The sequence below is a fragment of the Mirounga angustirostris genome, unplaced genomic scaffold, assembly GCF_029215605.1.
Source record: "Mirounga angustirostris isolate CCGP_5_RB_7025 unplaced genomic scaffold, mMirAng1.0.hap1 SCAF_12, whole genome shotgun sequence".
NCBI lineage: Eukaryota > Metazoa > Chordata > Mammalia > Carnivora > Phocidae > Mirounga > Mirounga angustirostris.
This window is the reverse complement of record NW_026991720.1, coordinates 2,036,475-2,053,228: the sequence shown is the minus strand read 5'-3', so window position 1 is coordinate 2,053,228 and position 16,754 is coordinate 2,036,475. Positions and strand designations below refer to the sequence as shown.

At 41.2% G+C, this 16,754-nt stretch overlaps 1 protein-coding gene and 1 long non-coding RNA gene across 9 annotated transcripts in view; one reads left to right on the top strand and one right to left on the bottom strand.

Moving 5' to 3' along the window:
* The window catches only part of RNF32 (ring finger protein 32), a 45,376-nt gene that overhangs the window by 6,261 nt on the left and 22,361 nt on the right, over window positions 1-16,754 (top strand). For 5 of the 8 annotated variants that reach the window (XM_045863978.3, XM_045863976.3, XM_045863980.3 and 2 more), the window contains 4 exons: window positions 728-870; window positions 10,284-10,316; window positions 10,856-10,980; window positions 11,157-11,265. In XM_045863978.3, coding sequence (XP_045719934.1) covers window positions 728-870; window positions 10,284-10,316; window positions 10,856-10,980; window positions 11,157-11,265 — 410 coding nt within the window. Of the gene's footprint in view, window positions 1-471; window positions 621-727; window positions 871-10,283; window positions 10,317-10,855; window positions 10,981-11,156; window positions 11,266-16,754 lie in introns of those variants that run through there. The other 3 variants (XM_045863981.3, XM_045863983.3, XM_045863979.3) reach the window with 3 other exon arrangements.
* Window positions 1-16,754, bottom strand: part of LOC129045459 (uncharacterized) — a 39,648-nt gene that overhangs the window by 4,693 nt on the left and 18,201 nt on the right. The window lies entirely within an intron of this gene.

Sequence of the window (16,754 nt, the reverse complement as noted above, 5' to 3'; positions counted from 1 at the left end):
TGTTCTTGTTTTGTACACGTAACACTTCACTTTCTATCCAAAGAAAGCCCACAGAGTGGCACTTTACCCATTCCCTCATTTGGAGGTGGTATGGGGGTGGACCCTGGTGCTCAAGCCCCTGCCAGCACTGTGCCCCAGCTGCAGCAGCTCCCACAGGGACGTGAGCTCCATGTTTGATCCCCAGGGACACATGGTGGGCTCTCAAATATTGCTGAGGTAAGGAATTGATCCTGATGATAATTATAAGTCCTAAGAATTTTTAGCAAGGGAAGAACCTGATTGATACGCGTTCTGCGAAGGTCACTGGTGGCAAAAAAAAAAAAAAAGAAAGAAAGAAAGAAAAAGAGCTAAACTGGAAGAAGACAACACTGAAGACTGAAAGATAAATTAGGTGAAAAGTAAGAACCTTTGGCCAATACATGTGAAAACCTAGTATTCTTCAACTTTTCTTCCTGAAAATTGGATAGCAGTCCTGCCTACTATAGAGAATATCGTGAACATGAAATAGGGGAAGGCAATTCTTCATAAATAAAAGCATAAAACACAAATGGAAGGTATTATTACCATTGACTTCTATGCACCATGGAAGAGCAGTATTCCACATATGGTGGAAGTACGTGGTATGTTTTGCTTTCAAATTTGTTTACAAAATAATGTCATTAAACTATATATGAGTACTATATCCTAAATATATTGCAACTTCTATTTCATATTGTTTTAACTTTAGCACAGAAGCTGGGCTTGTTTGAACCTCCCCCACCACCACTATCCTCAGATGAATGGGAAAATGTGAAACAAAGATCCGTCCTGCAAGGGGACTCTGTGCAGCCATGCCCAATATGCAAAGAAGAATTTGAACTTCGCCCCCAGGTGTGTAGCCTGAAGATCAGATAAGCAGGCTTGGGGACTAGACCGAGCTGGGGCCTAAGATCCCAGGCTTTGTTTTTCTAGTTTCTTCCGCCTATGTGACCTCAAATACTTTTATAGTTTCTTTTCCATTAATTAAAGTGTGTGTGTGAGAAAGAGCTAAACACCCTCATTAAACAGTTTTGTTTATTTACTGAATGATATTCTCAAGTACAAAGTTCATACAAAAGGAATGCTCCCATTCCACTGGCTGGAAATAGCTGAGGAGTGACTGGAGACCTGCTAGGAGGAGCCCAGTGCAGGAAGAATGAAAGCAAATGGAAATTTTAAGTGTTTTATGAATTGAAATCATAAAAGAAAAGAAAAACTAGGGTTGAATATCTCCAAAGAATTTATATAAGAATCCTTAAGTAAAATCTTTTAATAATCTTTAATCATGAAACTTTATCACATAAGGTTGATGACATGCAGTCAATCTGGGTCATAGGTTTTTCTGTACTATGTCTAATCTACTGTAATCTTGTGGCGGTTAGGGATGCTTCCACCGCTAGAATTTTGCGTTTTGTTCTAAGCTAGTGGCCACTGTACAACAGTTTCCCACGTGTGCAGCATTGTGCTTCCTACAGAGCAAGCACTTGGACATTTGCTGGAAAAATACAGCAAATAGAGTCAAAGCAGGCCTAAAATTCATAGCCTGGGAACCTCGGGCTTTACTTGCTACCTGGCACTTAACTCTCAAACTTAATTTGTTTTAATGAGTTTCATCATTAACAAGTTAGTTCACAGTCATAAAACGTTTGTTCTTCACTAATTTGAATTCACAAGTTATTTTAAACACACTTATTGTATTCCAGTTCTCTATCAAGACCTAATCTTATGCATATGAAAGCTGGGTATCTTAGAAAAAATTTAGCCCTTAAACCACAGAATTATCACCTAGGATAATTTAGTATTTTAGTGTAGCAAGAGTTAATAGAACCACAAGGAGTCTTTCTGGCCCCAGCAACCTCTTCTTTAATTATGCTATAAATATTTAGCCTGTTGTATGAAGAATGAAAACTTACACTGACTATCTTAAGTGGGGCAGCAGGGGAATCAGGATGCATCATGCCCACCATTTCTTCCCTTCTGTTTTTTATAAATTTCTCACTAAATTCTTATTTTTGTTTGGTTAATAGATATAGATGCTTGTGTTTATTTTGCATTTTTAGTTACTGTCCTCGTGTTTAGGTTTTTCCTTCGTTAAACACAGTAGTTGGCATTTCCCCAGCATTTAATTATTTCAGAGGACTTCCGTTATTCTTGTGCATCGCTGACGGACGCATTATACCCATTTAACAGATGAGGAAATAAATCAGTTGATCCGCAGCAGGATGACTCAGGAAGTGTTCTCAAGGTCAGCTGGAGTCTAATCCCAACTTCTAGGACATTTTTAGTGTATTTACCACCACTTAATCATTTATTTTTATCTCAGAGAATGCTTTCCAATAACAAACATTTATGGACATTTAAAAGTATAATATTTTAAATATATGGAAGGGCAGTGTTATTCAATACAGATCATCAAGTATCTGTTGATAAAACATTCAAAGAGTATTCTATAATGCATGAGGGGTTAAGATGGAGGAAGAGGAGGGGACCCTAAGATTACCCTGTCCCTCCAACACAGCTAGATAATTATCAAATCATTCCGAACACCCAAGAAATTAATGTGAGGACTGAGGGAACAAAACCACAAGTCTGTAGGCAGAAGGGCAACCGCCTTTTGGAGGGTAGGAGGTGCAGAGGGTTGGTCTGGGAGAGACAACTGTGGGTCCTGCGGCGGGGAGGGAGCCCTGTTCACGAGGCTACGGCAAGGCATTCCGCACAGCAGAGCGCAAAATCCCGAGTTTTGGGAGTCTGCCGCCGCCGGGGTCACGCCTGGCTGGAACGTGCTCGGTGGTGAGCAGGGCGGGCCCAGGGCTGGAGAGGGCCGTCCGAGATCAGGCCTGGGTGCAAGAGGAACGGGGGCGTCGACGCGCTTCGCCCTTCCAGGCGCAGGCGCTGGGCTCGCCCGCCGGCGCGGCGCCTGGGCGCCAGCTCTCTGACTCCGCACGGCTCCGTGGTCCAGGCAAACGGCAAAAGCAAGCGGGGCCCTCCCCCGAGGAACAGTGTGGGTCCCTAAAATTTGCGGAGCTGTAAAACCCAGTCCGCCTGGGATAAAAAAGCTCAGACCCAGGCGGGGCGAAGGCAGGGATCTGAGGGGAGCAGGGAACACAGGAGGGGCGACTGACGGCCCTTCTGTGAGGCTCCCCGAGGAGTGGGGGGGAGCCAGGAACTGCAAGCTCCGGGGCTAGAGAGCAGGGCGCCCCGTGTGCGTCCCACCCAGGGAGCAAGACCGCGCCACCCGGTGGCGACCAGCGCTGCGTACGTGAAGCCCCGGCCCCGGCGCCCCGCGGGTGCCTTTCCACGGGCGCCTTCCCCCTGAGAAGAGCGCGACAAGCCCCTCGCCCAGAAGGCCCGCGCAAACATCTCGCAGGGAGCAAGTCTACTGACCACAGCGGGCTGCAAAGCTTACTAAAGCTCTAAGGAAAATAGGATTTAGCTTCCTTTTTATTTTTTCTCTTATTTTTCGATTCTTTATTATCTTTTTAATTTTTATGTATATATTTTATATATAGATAGATTTTCTTTTTTCTTAGGTCTAGCTTCTTTTAACAAGTAGACCCAAACACACGCAGGATCTAGTTGTGTTTTTCTTTTTTTCTGCACAAAATGGTAAGATGGAGGAATTCGCCCCAAAAGAAAGAACAGGAGGTAGAACTGATGGCCAGTGATTTTTTTCTTCGAATTTTTATTTAAATTCTGGTTAGTTAACATACAGTGAAATACTGGTTTCAGGAGTAGAATTCAGTGATTCATCACTTACATATAACACCCAGTGTTCAGTATGACAAGAGCCCCCCTTAATGCCCATCACCCATTTAGCCCATCCCCCACCCACATCCCTCCATCAACCCTCACTTTGTGCTCTATCTTTAAAAGTCTCTTGTGGTTTGTTTCCCTCTCTCTTTTTATCCTTCCCCCTCCCATATGTTCACCTGTATTGTTTCTTAAATTCCACATATGAGTGAAATCATATGGTATTTGTCTTTCTCTGACTTTTTTCACTTTGTGTAATACATTCTAACTCCATCCATGTCATGGCGAATGGCAAGACTTCATTCTTTTTGATGGCTGAGTAATATTCCTTCGTGTATATATACCACATCTTCTTTATCCATTCATCAGTCAATGGATATTTTGGGCTCTTCCCGTAGTTTGGCTATTGTTGATAGTACGGCCAGGGATTTATTCAATACAGATATAAGTAAGATGTCTAAACTCTAATTTAAAACAACAATTACAAGGATACTAGTTGGGCTTGAAAAAAGCATAGAAGACTCTAGAGAATCCCTTACTGCAGAGAGAAAGAACTAAAATCTAGTCAGGATGAAATGTAAAATGCTATAACTGAGAGGTAAACCCAAATGGATGCCATAAAATGAGGATGGATGAAGTAGAGGAACAAATCAGTGATATAGGAGATAAAATTATGGAAAATAAGCTGAAAAGAAAGGTAATGGATCACCAGGGTAGACTTAAGGAACTTAGAGACTTATTAAAATGCAAAAACATTCATATTATAGGAGACCCAGAACGATGAAGAGAGATAAAGGGGCAGAAGGTTTATTTGAACAAATTATAGATGAAAACTTCCCTAATCTGGGGAAGGACACAGACATCAAAATCCAAGAAGCACAGAGAACTCCCATCAAATTCAACAAAAGCCGGCCATCACCAAGGCATATCATAGTCAAAATCACAAAATACACAGACAAGGAAACAATCCTGAAGGCAGCAAGGGGGAAAAAGTCCTTAACCTGTAAGGGACAACAGATCAGGTTCGCAGCACATCTGTCCACAGAAACTTGGCAGGCCAGAAAGGAGTGGAAAAAAATACTCAACATGCTGAATGGGAAAAATATGCAGCCAAGATACTCTATCCAGCAAGGCTCTCATTCAAAATGGAAGGAGAGACAAAGAATTTCCCGAACAAAAACTAAAGGAATTCGTGACCACTTGACCAGCCCTGCAAGAAATATTAAGGGGGACTCTTTGAGTGGGGGGAAAAAAGACCAGAGAATGTCACCAGAAACACCAACTCTACAGGTAACACAATGGCAATAAATTCCTATCTTTCAATAATCACTCTGAATTGTAAATGGACTAAATACTCCAATCAAAAGCTACAGGGTATCAGAACGGATAAAAAAAAACAAGATCCATCTATATGCTGCCTATAAGAGACTCATTTTAGACCTGCAGTTTAAAAGTGAGGGGATAGAGAATCATCTATCATGCTAATGGATATCAAAAGAAAACCAGAGTAGCCATACTTATATCAGACAAAGTAATGTATTTATTTATTCATTCAATCATTCATTCACTTATTTATTTATTTGAGACAGAGAGAGCGTGTGTGCACAAGCAAGGGGATGAGGGGCCAGGGGGAGAGGGAAAAGCAGACTCCTTGCTGAGCAGGGAGCCTGACTTGGGGCTCAATCCCAGGACCCTGAGATCATGAACCAAAGGCAGATGTTTCACTGACTAAGCCACCCCAGACAAACTAAATTTTAAAACGAAGACCATAACAAGAGATGAAGAAGAGCATTATATCATAATTAAGGGGTCTACCCATCAAGATCTAACAATGGTAAATATTTATGCCCCCAACTTAGGAGCACCCAAATATATAAATCAGATAATAATAAACATAAAGAGGGGCACCTGCGTGGCTCAGTTGGTTAGGCATCCGACTCTTGATTTCAGTTCAGGTCATGATCTCAGGATCGTGAGATCGAGTCCCATGTCAGGCTCCACGCCAAACCTGCTTAGGATTCTCTCTCTCCCTCTCCCTCTGCCCCTCTCTGCCCCACTCGTACACACTCTCTCGAAAATAATAATAATAATAATAATAAACACAAAGAAACTCATTGATAATAATATAATAGTAGGCAACTTTAACACCCCACTTACAGCAAGGGACAGATCATCTAAGCAGAAAAACCACAAGGAAACAATGGCTTTGAGTGACACACTAGATCAGATGGACTTAAAAGATATATTCAGAACATTTCATCATAAAGCAGCAGAATACATATTCTTTTCAAGTGCACATGGAACATTCTCCAGAATAGATCACATACTAGGTCACAAATCAGCCCTCAACAAGTACAAAAAGATCGAGATCATACCATGCATATTTTCAGACCACAACACTATGAAACTTGAAGTCAACCACAAGAAAAAATTTGGAAAGACCACAAATACATGGAGGCTAAAGAACATCCCACTGAAGAATGAATGAATTAACCAGGAAATTAAAGAAATTTAAAAAGTACATAGAAGCAAATGAAAATGAAAACACTACAGTCCAAAACCTTTGGATACAGCAAAGGCAGTCCTAAGAGGGAGGTATATTGCAATACAGGTCTACCTCAAGAAGCAAGAATTATTGGCACTTTATCAAGATAAAAAGCTTCTTTCTACACAGTGAAGGAAAAATCAACAAAACTAAAAGCCTACAGAATGGGAGAAGATATTTGCAAACAATATATGGGATAAAGGGTTAAGTATCCAAAATCTATGAAGAACTTAGCAAACTTAACACCCAAAAACCAAATAATCCAGTCAAGAAATGGGCAGAAGACATGAACAGACATTTCTCCAAAGAAGACATACAAATGGCCAACAGACACATGAAAAAATGCTCCGCATCACTCAGCATCAGGGAAACAAATCAAAACCACAATGAGATACCACCTCACACCTGTCAGACTGGCTAAAATTAACATAAGAAACAACAGGTGTTAGAGATGATGTGGAGAAAGGGGAACCCTCTTGCCCTGTTGGTGGGAATGCAAACTGGTGCAGCCACTCTGGAAAACAGTATGGAGGTTCCTCAGAAGAGTTAAAAATAGAACTACCCTATGACCCAACAATTGCACTACTAGGTATTTATCCGAAGGATACAAAAATACAGATTTGAAGGGGTACATGCACCCCAATGTTTATAGCAGCATTATCAACAATAGCCAAACGATGGAGAGAGCCCAAATGCCCATCAACTGATGAATGGATAAAGAAAATGTACACACACACACACACACACACACACAGAATATTACTCAGTTAACAAAAAGAATGAAATCTTGCCATTCACAATGACGTGGATGGAGCTAGAATGTATTATGCTAGTGAGTAAGTCAGAGAAAGACAAATACCATATGATCTCACTTATATGTGGACTTTAAGAAAGAAAACAGATGAACATATGGGAAGGGGAGTAAGGGAGAGAGGGAAATAAACCATAAGAGATTCTTAACAACAGAGAACAAACTGAGGGATGATGGAGGGAGGTGAGTAGGGGGATGGGATAGATGGATGAAGGGTATTAAGGAGGGCACTTTTTGTGATGAGCACTGGGTGTTGTATGTAATGATAAATCACTGAATATAGCACTGTAAACTAAGTAAAATTTAAATAAAAAAAAAAAAAGAAGAAAAATCTCAAATACACAACCTAACCCTACACCTAAAGGAGCTAAAAAAGGAACAGCAAATAAAGCCTATAACCAGCAGAAGAAGGGAAAAAATAAAGATCAGAGCAGAAATAAATGATTTAGAAATAAACAATCAGCAGGTCAATGAAACTAAGAGCTGGTTTTTGAAAGAATTAATAAAACTAACCCCCACCCAGCCAGATTTATCAAAAAGAAAGAGAAAGGTCCCAAATAAACAAAATCATGAGTGAAAGAGGAGAGATCACAACCAACACCACAGAAATACAAATAATCCTAAGAGAATATTATGAAAAATTATATGCCAAAAAACTGGGCAATCTGAAAGAAACGAACAAATCCCTAGAAACCTACAAACTACCAAAACTGAAACAGGAAGAAACAGAAAATTTAAACAGACTCATAACCAGCAAATAATTGAATCAATAGTCAAAAATCTCCCAACAAACAAAAGTCCAGGGCCAGATGGCTTCCCAGGGGAATTCTACCAAACATTTAAAGAGGAATTAATACCTGTTCTTCTCAAATTGTTCCAAAAAATAGAAATGGAAGGAAAACTTCCAAACTCATTCTATGAGGCCAGCATTACCTTGATTCTAAAATCAAAGACCCCACTAAAAAAGGAGAATTACAGGCCAATATCCCTGATGAACATGGATGCAAAAATTCTCAACAAGATACCAGCAAATCAGATCCAATAGTACATTAAAAGGATTATTCCACCACAATCAAGTGGTATTTATTCCTGGGCTTCAGGGCTGGTTCTATATAGGCAAATCATTCAACATGATCACTACATTAATAAAAGAAAGGATAGGAACCATATGATACTCTCAGTAGATGCAGAAAGAGCATTTGACAAAATACAGCATCAATTCTTGATAAAAACCCTCAACAAAATAGGGACAGATAGAACATACCTCAACATCATAAAGGTCATAAACAAAAGACCCACAGCTAATATCATCCTCAATGGGGAAAATTGAGAGCTTTTCCTCTACGGTCAGGAATAAGACAAGGATGTTCACTCTCACCACTGCTATTTAACACAGTACTGGAAGTCTTAGCCTCAGCAATCAGATAATGAAAAGAAATAAAAGGCATCCAAATCATCAAGGATTTGGACACAACATGATACTCCATATAGAAAACCCAAAAGACTCCACCAAAAAAAATGCTAGAACTAATACATGAATTCAGCAAAGTCACAGGATATGAAATCAACAAACAGAAATCATTGCATTTCTATACACCAATACCGAAGCAACAGGAAAAGAAATCAAGGAATTGATCCCATTTATAGTTACACCAAAAACCATAAGATACCTAGGAATAAACCTAACCGAAAAGGTAAATGATTTGTACTCTGAAAACTATAGCACACTTATGAAAGAAATTGAGGAAGACACAAAGAAATAGGAAAGCATTGCATACTCATGGATTGGAAGAACAAATAAAATGTCTGTGCCACCCAAAGCAATCTACACATTTAATGCAATCCCTATCAAAATACCACCAGCATTTTTTACAGAACTAGAACAGACAATGGGAAACAAACCATTAAGAGACTGTTCAAGACAGAGAACACACTGAGGGTTGCTGGATGGAGGAGGGTGGGGGATGGGCTACATGAGTGATGAGTATTAAGGAGGGCTCTTGTGATGAGCACTGGGTGTTGTATGTAAGTGATGAATCACTGAATTCTACTCCTGAAACCAACATTGCACTGTATGTTCACTAAATAGAATTTAAATAAAAATTTGAAGAAATAAAAAGAATGGGGACTTGAGCACACAAAAGCCTGCTATTAGATTAAATGGTGATAATTTAAAAGGACCCATATTACTGAGGTTTTCCAGTTTAGGCTTATTGGCAGTAAGTTTCAAGTCAAGGTTTTATAACTTTGTGAGTTCTGTTTATTGCAATACTTCTTCCATTTGTCTGTCCTATTTAAGAAGGAAAGAGTAGAGTGGGGCGGGGGGGGGGGGGTCACATTAAAAATGGGAAAATGTTACCAAGATCAGGTGGCCCAAGTGTCTGAGACTTCAGTCGTCCCAGGGAGTCCTGCCTGCCCTCCCTTCTCTTGGTCCCACACACTGGAGAGAAGCTTGGCCCCTCACCAGGCTCCCTCCATGCTTGTAGCTCCCTCGTGCTAGTGTCCTGCTATCATCCCCTGGCTCTCCTTCCAGAAGAGCCACCCACCTTCCTCCTCTTCCTACAGCCCAGAGTATCACTGTGTGGTGGGGACTTTGGGTCACCGAGAGGTGACATTTTCTTGTGAGCATACTTTCCCCACATTTAAGAAAGAAAAGGTGATTCCTATGTCTCCAGCATTTATTTCTGAAACTCTCTGTTTCAATTTACGCATGTCGCAGTTAATAAGTGTGATGCAAGCAATTGAGGAGTGCAGCTCAGTTGAACAAAGCCCTACCCCCTGCCCCTCCTTCCCCCACATCCCCAGTGTGGGCTGGGCCCTCCCCTCCCCACTCCAGCTTGCATCCTTTCTCATCTACCCAGGAAATAAAGCTATTTCACAAGTTGTAAATATACGCTAATTTTAATGGCTTACTAGCAAACATCATGTGTTTGATGTTTCAGATTGTTGTTAACTTAGTTTTTCTTGTTGAATTATATACATGTGCTGTGCTCAACTTAAACATTAGAAGTATCAAGGTTATTAATCTGCTTTTTTAACTTTTCAAAGAAACAACACAGCCTTTTAAGCATTCAGAATTTTCTTTTAATTAACGCATTTATGCTGCTGTTCTTCTGACACGAATTTAAACTTCAAACCTCTTTGTCTTCCCGTGCACAGGTGCTGCTCACATGCTCACACGTGTTTCACAGAGTGAGTGACCACGTCCCCCCGCCCGCCCAAAGTGCGCAGCGCGTCAGCCTCATAGCTCTTACTCACTTAAAGTCTCCTAAGAAGAACCACTCATTTTATCCATAATCACCACTTGGTTAGAAATCTGACTTGAGGCTACGGTACAATTCATCCTGTTTTGGAGATCACGAATTTTATGTGACAAAAGAACCACACAACTGTTTGTACAACACAGTGCTGTTAGTAATGCTCATCAAAGTGAGTGACAGCTGGCCTCCTACGACTTGACTGCACGGTAGCCTTCTGCACTGGGACCATCTACCTTGACACAAGCGGTTTCCACAAGTTTATGATGTATCTGCCTGCAGGTTCTTGTAAAATTTCATTTTTGGAACAAGTTTCATGAGGAAGGTGTTAACTGATGAAACTTCTTCCCTTTATAATCTAAATTGGACCGTCTCATAATTAAGAGAGAAAAGAACACTATAATTACATTAGAAGTAAAAATGTTATTTATAAGTAATTGCTTATAAAATTTTAAGTGAAATGTTTTTCTTCAGGCATGCCTCCAGGCTTTTGAAAAGTTCGCAAATAAAAAAACCTGCCCTCTCTGCAGAAAGAGCCAGTATCAAACCAGAGTGATTCACGACGGAGCCCGGCTATTCAAAATAAAGTGCGCGACAAGGTAGGAAGGGTCCCCTCGCCCGCGGACACTCTGTGGCAGCGCAGGTGCTGACTCATTTTAAAGGAAGGAGGGATTTTGCCTCCCTCCTTGGCCACTGCCTCCCCAGGGCCTCACCCTGTTTTGAAATACCTGTTAAGGCCATTCCGAGTGAGTCATTTCAAACATCTGTGTTCTAGGATCCAAGCCTGCTGGAGGGGATACGTGGTCAGGAAGTGGTACCAAGACCTGAGGCGAAAGGTACCTCCCACAGATGCCAAGTTGAGGCGAAAATTCTTTGAAGAAAAGGTAGGTCAAGATCCTTGATTCTCTAATAGTATGTGCCCACCAGTGATTCACTGGGCTCAGGGAGGCCTGCAAAGGCAGTGAAGCCCAAAGACCCCCCTCATTTGTAGGCTTCTTACAAATGTTTGAGATGCTGCTAAAAACCCCATTCAACATAAACTGGCTTTCCAACCCAGGCAGTAAAATACTTCTAGATTTTCTTTTCTAGTTAAATCATAAAATTCATAAAATTGGAAGAAGATCAAATTCAAAACAACTTTGGTTTGGCCATTTCGTGACACTTACTTAAATAATCTCTTCAGATAAAGGAATGGATAAAGCTTAAGTTCTTCACATCCCCTGGACTGCAGGTTAAAATTTTTTCATTTAAAAATAAAGCTCCCACTGTGCTACAGTTTTACCGGAGTGTCTCTTTGGGGCCTCACAGGGTCACCAAAATGTGAGAGTTTCAGAAATAAATAACCTCGGTTTCTACCCTCTCTTTCAACCCATTTTCTAGCTTTTGTGTTTACTTTTTGGCTTACCAGTTTTCCATCACTGTACCCCATATGAAAAGGATGGGTGTGGGAGAGCGAAGGAGCCAGCTGAGCCCGGGCTCCAGCCTCAGTCCTGCCCTCATTAGCTGGTGGCCCCAGGCAAAGCCTCCGTCTCCTCGTCTGTGACAGGACAGTAATGACCTGGACCCTGCAGCACTGCTCTAAGAATAGTGTGCGGTGGGCCCGTGAGGTGCACAACCATTATGTCGGTATGTTGTCCGAGTTCACCTTTATGGTAACTGCTTCAGATTTCGTCATAGTCCGTACTGTTTGTGACAGCACTGTATGAGACTATGGTGTTCTGACGTCACGTTAGCTTTAAATCACGAAGATAAAACTCACAGTTGCACTTTCCTGTAATCATTGTTTATGGAAGTATCCCTTACTCATTTATTTAGATCTTCCCTACACTTACTTGCTTTGTGAGCCTGCACTCCCATTTGGAATAATGAGTGATAGAAGATGACCCTTTATTGTATAAAGAGATCCCCTTTCATCCCCTTTCTCCCCCTAACTGTTCTGTCCTTCAGCATGTGAAGCCTAAGAGACCTCAGTCCTTTGCTCTGGGGGGAAGAGGCTGATGTTCACCATATGCTTCATGGTTTTAATCAGACTCCCAATCTGACCTTCTCGGGCTGAGGTGCTGTCTCCCTGTGCATCTTGTAACCTCACCATCCTTGTTTGTGCCCTGGGTGAGAGGCTTCTTGAGAGTGCCCAGGACTGCATAGGGATCCTGAAACTAAGCGCATTTAGGCTCGACTCTCAAACAGGATGAAGCCAGAGTTTCCCAGTGCCCTTCCTGATCACTCAAGTAGTTGGTGTAAGCAATGCAATCATCAGTGTGTGCAAGAGAAAATCGGGATATTGGCTGGTTGTGATGTCATTAAATCTCAGATTTAATTAAGGAAATACACTTATCTGCCCTCAAGAGTAGGACAACATTCAATGCAATATATGAATAAATAACCCTAAAATCCTGTATATCTTGAAGACAAAAAGACTGAACCACTGGTGGAAAGATGAGCCTGTATGGCAGGGCAGCCTGAGCGCTGGGTGGAGAAGCTGAGAGCGCTGCCCTGCCCTGCAGCAGGAGGGGTCCGCCCCAGCCGACACAGGTGTGGGGGCTCTGGGGGATGGGCAGCACCCGCAGCAGCACCTGCTGGTCGCTGAAGTAGAGACAGGTGGGGGGAGAGCAGAGGCTATGGAGAGAGAATCTGCCATTCTACATGAGAATAAGAAAAACTGTATTTTCTGAGTCATTCATGCACCTTATGGCATGAATTGGGGAGCAAAGGATATTTAAGGAAAGGGGACAGAGTCCTAATGAAAGCTCCCCTTCCCATTTCTGCTTGTGGGGTGGACATGAGAAAAGCTTTGCATTGTTGTTCAGCACCATCCATTTGACAGAAGAAACAGCAAATCAGCTATAACTCCTGAGAACTTACTAGATAAAAAGAATGTGTGCCACCTTCATCTTTCTTGGACAGTGAGCCTTTGCTCTAACTACTTAGGAAGTGGTATGCTGACCTCCTGTCTCCATCTCTACTCCTCTGACCTCTGTATCTGGTTTTAAAAAGTCCTTGTCTGTAGACCAAGATAATGGATTCAACCTAACTTGGAGTCTTCAATGCTACTCCCCATTGCTAAACCTGTCTTTTGGGCAGTTTATCAATTCCTCAGCAACGTCTTCCTTCTCCATCAGAGACTGGTAGTCTCTTGTGGGGTCACTCACGTTCAAGTCAGTGAGCGACTGTGTCCCCGGTGAGTGTTCATCCTTCTCATACGTTCTCCTCATGCTCTCCTCTATTCTGTGGTCTGATAGTAATTGTAATACAATATTACTCCTAGTAATTCTAATGGAATACTGTCTTGGCTTTCAAATCAGAAATCACTGATTTTTTTCCTCTTACAAAATTTTAATTACAGATGACAGTCATTTTAGCTTATGTGTATAAATATTTTTTCATTTGCATACATCATCTTATTATAATTTTTGAAAATATAGGCTACACTCTGCTTTTACATAAAGCAGAGTTGTGAGACTTGACTGATTATATATCTATAGAAAAACACAAACACACAAACGTGCACACACACACTTGGTAAAGATACACACTGTAATTCAGATCATTCTTCCCCAGAAATATTGATTTAGTGTTATACTCAATTTGTTGCACAAATAGGCATTTTATAATTGCTTCAGCTATCTATTGTTTTAATTACCTCTATAATCCTCAGCTCTCTCTGCTAGTTTTCTAAATGTTCTCTGCAATTTCTTCATTCCTTACTCTACTCATTTATCCCATTTGGCCATAAACATTGAAATCTATAAACCTAAACCTCATCCAGTTAGTTAACCTAGGTGTAATAGTATCAGATTAGAATTTAGTGATTCAACACTTCCATACACCACCCAGTGCTCATCACAACCAGTGCCCTCTTTAATCCCCATCACCTATTTAACCCATGCCCCCACCCACCTCCCCCATGGCAACCATCAGTTTGTTCTCTAGAGTTAAGAGTCTGTTTCTTGGTTTGCATCACTCTTTTATCCCCTTTGTTAATTTGTTTTGTTTCTTAAGTTGCACGTATCAGTGAGATCATGTGGTATTTGTCTTCCTCTGACTGCTTTTCGCTTAGCATAATACCCTCTAGCTCCCTCCGTGTTATTGCAAATGGCAAGATTTCCTTCTTTTTGGTGGCTGCGTAATATTCCACTGTATGTATACACCACATCTTCTTTCTCCATTCATCAGTTGATGACACTTGGGCTGCTTCCATATCTTGGCTATTACAAATAATGCTGCAATAAACATAGGGGTGCATGTATCCCTTTGAATTAGTGTTTTTGTATTTGGGGGGTAAATACCCAGTAGTGCAATTACTAGGTCATAGGGTCACTGTAGTGCTGATTGTTTCCTTCACTGTGCAGAAGCTTTTTATTTTGATGTAGTCCCAGTAGTTTATCTTTGCTTTTGTTTCTTCAGGAAACATATCTAGAAAAAGTTGCTATGGCCAACATCAGAGAAATTACTGCTTGTGTTCTCTGCAAGCATTTTTATGGTTTCAGGTCTCACATTTAGGTCCTTAATCCATTTTGATTTTATTTTTGTGTGTGGTGTAAGAAAGTGGACCAGTTTCATTCTTCTGCATGTTGCTGTCCAGTTTTCCCAACACCATTTGTTGAAGAGACTGTCTTTTTCCCATTGGATATTCTTTCCTTCTTTATTGAAGATTAATTGACATATAATTGTAGGTTTATTCCCGGGTTCTCTGTTCTGTTCCATTGATCTATGTGTCTATTTTTGTGCCAGCACCATACTTGTTTGATCACTACAGCTTTGTAATAGAGCTTGAAGTCTGGAATCATGATGCCTCCAGCTTTGCTCTTCTTTTTCAAAATTGCTTTGGCTGTTCAGGGTCTTTTGTGGTTCCATACAAATTTTAGGATTGCCAAACCTCATTTTATTTTTTTTTAAAGATTTTATTTATTTATTCACAAGAGACAGAGAGAGAGGCAGAGGGAGAAGCAGGCTCCCTGCTGAGCAAGGAACCCGATATGGGACTCAATCCCAGGACCCTGAGATCATGACCTGAGCCAAAGGCAGATGCTTAACCATCTGAGCCACCGAGGTGCCCACCAAACCTCATTTTAAATAAATGAAGACAGGGCCTGGCTGGCTCAGTTGGTTAAGCATCTGACTCTTGACTTTAGCTCAGGTCATGATCTCAGGGTTATAAGATCAAACCTCATGTTGGGCTCCACGCTGAGTGTGGAGCCTGCTTAAGATTCTTCTCTCCCTCTGCCCCTCCCCCCCACTCAGGCTCTTGCCCTAAATAAATAAATAATGACATCATTTACTGTCAGATAGTGTATTAGTAGTAGGTACATACTCTTGTCATTGTTCTGGTTGCCTGTATGGGTACATGCCTTACACAGCTGTCTTCCCTTATCCCTGGGGGATGTGTTCCAACACCCCCAGTCGATGCCTGAAACCACAGATGGTACCAAGCCCTGTATAGACTACGTTCTTTCCTATACATACATACCTATGATAAAATTCAATTTCTAAATTAGGCACAGTAAGAAATGAACAACAAATAATAAAATAGAACAATTATAACGATATACTGTAATAAAAGTTATGTGACTCTAGACTCTCTCTCTCAATATATCTTACTGTCCTGCATTCACCCTTCTTGTAATGACCTGAGATGACGAAATGCCCCCGGGATGAGATGAAGGGAGGTGAGTGACGCAGGCGTGTGACACAGCGTCAGCCTAGCCTGACCTTCTGACGATGTGTCAGGGGAGGGCCATCTGCTCCAGGACCATGGTTGGCAACGGGTAACCAAAACTGTGAAAGGCGAGACTACAGAGAAGGGGACAGCTGTGTGTCTGAATGTCTATGTGGTCAGAGCCCAGAGGCTGTCCTTTCTTACAGAGACCACTTCTTAGTCATTTAGTGAATGGCTCTTGCAATTTAATGAATTTTTCCTACCTTTTTCAAACTCTCCTGCTGACCTACTGGCATGGTCTAGGACATGTAAATCTATAATTTTAATTTATAATTTTAAATGCCAATGTGTTTTAATGAAATCTGAAACTTACTGAACTAGTCTATTGAATTTCACATTACCCAGGATTGTATAGATGCATCCAGACCATGTGGATATATACACAAGTGATAGTTTGTGGAGAACTTATATCAATAAATTAAATTACTATAAACTACTGGGTGAAAGATTGTTGAGGAATAGGATATTCACACAGTCTCAAAGTATCGATCCACACATTACATATAATTTACAAAGAGTATGATAAGTCTTTACATTGGAAAGGTCTAACAGACCTCTCAACCCAACAAATGAAATTACCAATAACTGGACAAACTGACACCATGTGCTCCTAACGTGCACGGAATGCACCAGAACAAAACATCACCTTTGTACTTC